Here is an 8,141-nt window from a genome sequence, read left to right as displayed (position 1 = left end):
TGGAAAAAAAATAAATTTTAAGTATTTGATTGATTTAGTTTCAACAAAAAAAAAATTATATTTATCTATTTTTTATTAGCGGGTAACTGAAAGAGAAGGAATAGATTAGAGAGAGAAAAGGAGATAGTGAATTATTTGGAAAATAAAAATCAGCAATCCCTAAAGAAAATATTTTCATTGTCTTTGAAAAAAAAAAGTGATTATATGACAAAAAAATGAAAAATATTTTCCATAAAAAAATTGTCAATCAAACATCCCAAAAATAAGAATTTGGGAGAAAAAATAACTTTTTTTTTTTTTTAAATGAAAAACAAGGTCAATCAAATACACTCTTGTGCAATTAATTTCCCAGCAAATTTATAAGGGAAAATTGTAGCGGAGGTCCCCCAAACCTTTCATTTTGTTGCAAAATATACCTTTACCTTTTATTTTTATGGCTGCAATCCCAAACCTTTCACTTTAATTGCAGCTAGAATCCATTATATAGATTACGTTAGTCAACACTGAAATTAGATTTTTTACTCAAATTGACAAATGAAATGAGAGTAAAATCGACCATTTATATTCATATAATAAAATAATCAAATGAAAAACAACATAAAAAATAAACTTCATCTTCTCCACCTTCACCTCCACCTCCAAAATCAACGGCCTCGCCACCCAAGTCGCCCAACTATCCCAACTCCTCCATGCCATCGCCCGCCTCACCACCGCCTCCTCCAACATCTAAGAATGCCCTATCAATCTGCTGGAGTGGAAGCATTGAATTAGATTAAGCAAATCAAAAGAAAAGAAAAGTATACCGTGTAAGTGGGACTCAACACTGCCATTTGGAACAACCTCATAGACCAAGCAGCGTGTACGTTCTTCAATGCATATACCAATTAATTTCACGAGGTTGCGATGGTGCAATCGGCTTAGCATCTCAACCTCAGCAATAAATTCACGGTCTCCATTCTGATTGTCCCTTGTCAGTAACTTCACAGCTACTTTAGTTGCATCTTCCATGATCCCAAGATAAACACGTCCAAATCCTCCTTCACCTAAAATCCTTTTTGAACTGAATTTGTCAGTGGCTTTCTCCAGTTCTGTAAGTCTAAATGTTTTGACAGAAAGAACAGATGCAGGCATGGCAGAAACAAGAGACGCAGATGTTGAACTGGCTGGGCTACTTGACTGCATAGAGCCAAGTCCTGCAACTTAAAAGAAAATTCAAATGCATTTAAAATCTCCAACAGCTTTAGACAGTTGATATGTTTGAAGAAATATATAGCCATCAATGCTAAAATAAGTAATGACATCTCATATCGGATGAGAAATCAATGCCAAGTCAACCAGATATTAACACAAGGCATATAAATAAATAATTTTAAATTTAAAAAAAAAAAAAAAAAAAAAAAACTGATTTCAGTGTTGACTAACGGAATTCTGGACGAAATCTATACAATGGACTCCGACTGCAATTAAAATGAAAGGTTTGGGATTGCAGTCGTAAATTTGAAAGTTAAGGTATATTCTGCAACAAAATGAAAGGTTTGGGACCTCCACTGCAATTTTCCCAATTTTGAAAGCATAAATCAAAATTTTGTTTGAAATTGACATTCATGTGTACGTAGCTAGAGGTGCCAAGATATATCAAGTTAAAGCTATATTTTTGGTCGACCAATTTTGTTTAAAATAAATTTTTTTACGATGCCTGCTAATAAAATTGATCCATTAAATAATTGAATTGCCATATAACGTGTAAATGGATTTTTATTCTGATTAAATTATCTTTTTATATATGATTCTTATATAATTAGCAAATTGATAGTACTTTCTTATATATTATCAAAGAATAATGTTATGTGTACACTGCTCTCACATGGAGGAACCCCACATATAACCCTCAATAGGGGATTGGGGAATGTAAGACTGTGTATAAACAGATATGTACACGTAGCATTGTCCCACAATAGAGGTTGGGAACCACATTTGAGAATTTTTATATTCACGCGATCCCACTTACATTGTAAGAGGAGGAATAACTTTTGGTGCATTTCATTCGATATCCTAAAATAATATCCCTTTCAAGTCACTAGCATGTCATTGAACTGTCACATTTACTTCAGCCAAACAAATTAATAGGGACAGGGAATGGGTGCCACGTGCATCAAATGTACCTTTTAAATGAGTATGTTGATATTAAGAGGGTGTTTGGGAGCCAATTTTATGTAAAAATGTATTTTGGAATAGTAAATTGATGAAAAATATGTGATTGAAAAATAAGGAATTTTTTTTTATTTACGTGTAATATTATTTTAATGAAGAATGTGTGGTTAAAAAGAATAGAGAGAAAAATACATTTTAAAAAAATGAGTGTCAAACGGAGCCTAAAACAGGAAATTTGTCAGCGAGAAGATGTACATTGCACCAGGGCGGTCGAATGTTGGGACACTCGTGAGGTTTTCATATGTTGACAAAAACAAACATAAATTGGGTTCCCAAAGCTTCAAACCTTACAAACCTTTATACCTAATTATTTTGTTGACATTTAATCCTTCAATTTTCTACATAGTAGGTACATTTTTGTTGATATCGGTGGTACCAGAATTTGGGAAGATAATTTAGATGAGAAATTCAAAAAATAATTGATAACACTCAAATTATATGTCGAGGGATTTGAAGGGGAGGAGGCAAGAGGTTTCGAAAGCATAGAGTGTCGGCAAAGAATGAAGGCGGGATAGGAGCCAAATTTGGGGCAGAATTGTGGCGGGGCAAGTCTTTTGCCTCATGTACCGCCTCGTCCATTTTTTTATTTTTAATTTTTTCATGTCTTTAGTTGGTGAAAGTTATTATTATTATTACTACTACTACTACTACTACTTTGTTAAGAAAAACTCATTCCATTTAGAAATGATTGCAATTCATTTATTTTTGTTTGATAAAAAACTTAAATTTGAAATAAATTTTAAACTAGTTGAGTAGCAGGACGGAGATAATGTTTTTCCTACTCGCTTCGGAGCAACAACCCCCTCTCCGTCTCAGTTGGGATGGGCTCCACGAGTATTGAATTTAACAATTTTTTTGCCTTCCATAATTGAGAACTATGGAAGTAAGAGTTGGGCTAAGAGGGAGGGGGTGGACGGGGTTTTCAATTCAATTTTTTACAGTAAATAAAATAAAATAATGTTTGTATCAGCTCATTATAAAAATGATTTTGTCCTCCCAAACTCCGTCACTGATGTTAGAGGGTGTTTGTTAAGGTGTCCAAAAGCTATAGGATCTAAATAGGTAATGGGACGGATTGGCGATAGCAAGATTCGAAGGGGCCTAGAAATGTGAGGAGTGGAGGTGGTAGCTAAGAGATTTCATCTATATTGAGTGTCGGCTTGTGGAAATGCAACATGTATAAAGAATTCTCTAGTTTAACCTCTTTAGAGAGTATTTCATCGCCTTTCTCCGCATATCTCCTTGGCAAAATGATACAGTACTATAAAGTGATAGTTTGGTAAAAAAAAAAATTAATAATAATAATAATAATAATAATAAAAAAAAAAATAAAAAAATAAAAAAAAAAATATATATATATATATAAGGAAAAATTGTAGTAGCGGTCCCTAACCTTTTCATTTTTTGCAGACTTTATCCATAACCTTCATTTTGTGAGAGCGAAGGTCCCTAACCTTTGATAAATATGTACATGAAGTCCATCTGGACGGAAACCGTCCAAAACATCTTCAGTTGATTGGAAAAATTCTTTGAACTATCTGCTACCATAACGATTTTATTGGATGTTGATACCCTTTTGGACGATTTTATTGGATGTTAATTCCTTAATTTTTCCGGTCAATCGATGGTGTTTTAAATAGCTTCCGCCCAAATGAATCTCAGGTGCATATTTATGAAATGTTAGGAACCTCCACTTGCACAAAATAATAGTTAGGGTAAAGTTTGCAAAAAATGAAAAGGTTAGGGATCACTACTACAATTTTTCCAAAATATAATGGTAATACTGATTTGATGTTAATCATTAATTTTAATCATATGAAAAAACTTACATCCCACCCTATTTTTAAAAATTAGTATTCTAAAAACAGTAAAGAGGTTTCACTATTGACATATTAGATCTTTTGTATGTCATTATCCAGCAACTACCATATGCAGTCGGCAACCACCGCACGCAATATTGCTACAGGGCATAACAATGACGATGGAGTTGTGTATAGAACATTGCTACTTGAAGTAGTGGCACAATGGTGATGTCGATGCATGCACCGTGAGAAGCAAATCTATGAGATCTGCGAGAACCGTTACTAGCCACCATGTTGAAGAACGGTGGTTTGTTGATGAGATCGTGGTGCTTTATAAATGGATTTCATGGTAGTTTGTTGAGACCGCGATGGTTTCTTGTTGACAAGTATGTGAATGAGTGTTGGTTGAAAATGGTCATTGTGGTGGTGGTGGTGATGGTGGCAATAGTGGGGGGTGACGACAATAAGGTGATGGTGATTATGTATCTAATTTAGGGATTTCAACGAGTCGAATAGAGCTGGCTCGTGAGCCGAAACTCCCCGCTCAGGCCTTTTTTTGCCCGAGTCGAGGCATCGAGCAGAACTTGGCCAAAATTAAGACTCGAGCCGTCGCGATTTTCTGAATTTTTTTGCCTCTTATCTCCCTCAACAGGTAGCTATCAAGCTAAGAAGATTGATTGATTTTTTTAACGGGCCGGTCGTGCTCGAGCTGACACCCCGAAATTTGGCTCGGCCCAAGCCTTGGCTGGGTGCCTCTGAGCCATGGACAACCTTAGCCGGCGAGCCCAACTGCCATCCCTAATCTAATTTGTTGGTGGTTAGGTGGTGGTAGTGGCACTGATTATGGCGGTGAAGTGACGATTTTGATGAAGTGATGGTGGTCGTGGTCACAAATGGCGAAAATGGTAAGGTGGTGGTGTAGGGTGTTGGGGGCGACGACGATTGTGGTGGTAAAAAATTATTTGGTTGATTATGACCAATAAATTGACTAATGTGTAACCAATTAAATAAATAATTTGTGACTAACAAATAACGCGTGACCTAAAAGAATGTTAAATTGTGACCAATAATTTGATAAGTTGTATCCGAAAAATAATTTGTAACTAATTAATTAAATATTTTGTAACCATTAAATAAGTTGTGATTTGAAAATTTTGTGATTGAATAATATGTGACCTATTAATTTGATAAATTTGTGATCGATAAAAAAATTGTAATCTATAAATTTTTTATTTATAGCCGTGAAATAACTTGACTTATAAAAATTTTTATGTGATCAAGAAATAATTTGTGATCAATTCATTCGATAATTCGTAACATTAATATATTTAATTAATAAAATATATGTTTAATCAATTATTTTATAAATAAAATCTAATTTATGAGATTTTAAACATTGTTTCTTAGTTTTGAAATGTGTGGTACTAATATCTTTATATATAAATTTTTCCCTTTAATTATTCATTAACAAATACTACCTGTATATTTCGTGGACCCACTAATCCTTTTGACTAAGCCAGATACAGTTAGAATTTGTATGAGATATGATTTGGAAAGTTCAAATGTGGTAACATTAGATTCGTAGATCTTATTTTCAAGTTATACCTTAGAATTGAAGGGTACTTTTCTATGGACAATATCAAAGCTTTGGCTCTTCTTGAGGGACTATTGTTCGCACGTCGCCTTGCTTTCTAGTCGGAGTGAATTGAAAGTGACTCTTTTATCACCATTCAATGTCGTCAAGTGAATCTCGCCTACACTTCGAATGCTGCTTTTTGGCATTATTTGTTAAGTCGCACCGCATTGTACATTAAATTTCCACAATAAAGAAATAAATGAATTTTAAATTTCTATAATAGTCTTAGACTAAATTAATATTCTTTTGAATGAGGAATAGCAAATTAATCAATACTTGATGTTCATAATTTAAGGAATATTACAAGGAGTGTTATAAAAGTGAAGAAAAGAGAAACAGAACAGAGAGAAGTCAATAGACTTTTGTGTTTTATTAAAAATTAAAGCTCTGTATTTAGAGGGCAGAATCAGTGATACAATAGTAATAATTTCTAGTGTTGCAGGAGTAAAATTGTCATTCACTTCTAAATCCTAATAAACTTACCTTTTACAACACTCTTCCTTGAATGATACATTATAAAATATCTGTTTCGTTAAGATTTTGTTTGATAAAAATTCAATGGAAAAAAAAAATCAAACGAAGGAAAAAGATTATAGTTATTTTGAAGTATTAAAAATAAATGATGGATCATTAAAACCTTGCTAGAAAAATTTAGTGGGACAAAACCTAAGCGAAAGAAAAAGAGTACAACTACTTCCCCTGATATTGATCACTGAAGATGTTTGAGTCGACAAATTCCAATGTCGTGAACTAATTTCTCGAATGGAGATGTTGACGGTGTTTTTATGAATATATCAGCCACATTGCCACTTGAGAGAATATTTTTGGATATCAATGTCGTCATTTTTCTAAAGCTCATGTGTATGATAGAATTTTGAAAAAAATATGCTTCGTCATGTCACCTTTGATATAACCCCCTTTGAGTTTTGCAATACAAGCTAGATTGTTTTCATACAAAATTGTTAGCTATCTCCCTTGTTGGAGTTAACTCACATGATACTTGGATATGATGGGTCATGTCATCAACTATACACATTATTGGCTTGTTTCATGGATTGCAATAATTTCAGAATGATTTGAGGATGTTACTGTCGAGAATTGCTTCATGGATCTCCATGATATAACTGTTCCTCCACGTGTAAACACATATCCTATTTGTGATTTACTTTTATATGGGTCAGAGAGATAACATGCATCTGTATATCCCACTAAAGCGGATCCTGACTTTTGAGAATAAAATAACCTCAAATCAATAGTACTGTTTAGGTAAAGAAAAATATGTTTAACACTATTTCAATATTTTTGAGTTGGTATAAAGTTATATCTTAAAAAGGAACTTACAAAAAAAGTTATGTCAAGTCGAGTGCAATTTACAAAATAAGTTAACGCTCCAATTGCACTAAAGTATAGTATTTCAGGATGACGAACCTTTTTTCCATATTCAAGTGGGTGAAATGGATAATTTTTCACATCGAATGATCGAACAACTATGGTGATGCTAGTGGATGTGCATTATCCATATAAAAGCATTTTAATTTTTTATTATTTATTTATTTTTATTTTTTTTATATACATAGATTGATGAACAAATAATCTTTCTAAAAAAGTTTAATTTGCAACCCAAGATAAAATTTGATTTTTTCCAAATCTTTCATCTCAAATTCATTTTTCAAATAACCAGCAGCTTTGTTGAGCTCTTTAGGAGTTCCAATTAAATTTAAATTATCAACCATAATTGCAAATCCAATATTTTTTTTCTTTATGAAAACATATCGGCAGACATGGTCAATTTCATAGCATTCATTCAATAAATATTCACTAAGACGATTATACCACATACGTCCAAATTGTTTTAATCAATATAATGATCTAAGAACATGGTTCTTGAGCATGTATCATTTGAGTTATGTTTCAAGCATATTAAATCTTTCAAAGATAACATTAATAATTACACCAGATTAGTTGATTATCACATATTTCAAATTTTATGTATCGTCAAGATAACATGATATAGACTTGTGATTTCATCCATGACGATCCTTGCGAAATTCACCATGTTAAGAGCCGTGCATTACACAATACGACTTCATTTTTCTCATTTCATTTTCATATAAGTATATACCTTTAGATTTTCAGACTACATGTCTAAAAATTTTGTGTTTATCTAGTAAATTCTATTTAAGATTGCGTCTCCTTTTGTTTGGCCAAACATTATTTCAATCGATATATTTCGACACATTTATTTCGATTCCTGGCGATTCACATATGATACTGTATATCATGTACAAAATTGTTGTCGACAACTTTTTCTTTTCTCGTTTGATTCTATTTCTTTTCTCATAGTGATATAGTTTATTTAGATATTTCAATTTTCAATATATCAGATACCTGAACATTTTCTGGGGTTTTATAATTTGTTATGTCTAAATACTTACAAAGAGTATATGCTTCCTTAATGAAACCATCTTTGCCAATTGCTCCATTTTTATTTG

The 8,141-nt window shown here is 32.7% G+C and overlaps 1 protein-coding gene across 1 annotated transcript; it reads right to left on the bottom strand.

The window, feature by feature from the left end:
* Nucleotides 1–673: 673 nt before the first annotated feature.
* Nucleotides 674–1,974, bottom strand: LOC111378653 (receptor-like serine/threonine-protein kinase ALE2). Its single transcript, XM_023001884.1, has 3 exons — nucleotides 1,875–1,974; nucleotides 841–1,193; nucleotides 674–745 (listed from the first exon to the last, which is right to left on the bottom strand). Exons 1-3 carry the CDS (start codon nucleotides 1,972–1,974, stop codon nucleotides 674–676), a joined length of 525 nt encoding a protein of 174 aa, XP_022857652.1.
* Between the last annotated feature and the right edge of the window lie 6,167 nt (nucleotides 1,975–8,141).

This window comes from Olea europaea, unplaced genomic scaffold, assembly GCF_002742605.1.
Source record: "Olea europaea var. sylvestris unplaced genomic scaffold, O_europaea_v1 scaffold1849, whole genome shotgun sequence".
NCBI classification, from domain to species: domain Eukaryota; kingdom Viridiplantae; phylum Streptophyta; class Magnoliopsida; order Lamiales; family Oleaceae; genus Olea; species Olea europaea.
This window is presented reverse-complemented; position numbering and strand designations above follow the sequence as displayed.

Bases quoted from the DNA above. Each gene is read 5' to 3' on its own strand.
- LOC111378653 (XM_023001884.1), bottom strand. From the start codon at position 1,974: ATGTGGTTCCCAACCTCTATTGTGGGACAATGCTACGTGTACATATCT. The intron at 1,194-1,874 runs GTTCCTCCATGT...TTTAAGTTGCAG, and splicing joins TATTGAGGGTTATATGTGGG to GACTTGGCTCTATGCAGTCA. The intron at 746-840 runs GTTGTTCCAAAT...CCACTCCAGCAG, and splicing joins CACGCTGCTTGGTCTATGAG to ATTGATAGGGCATTCTTAGA.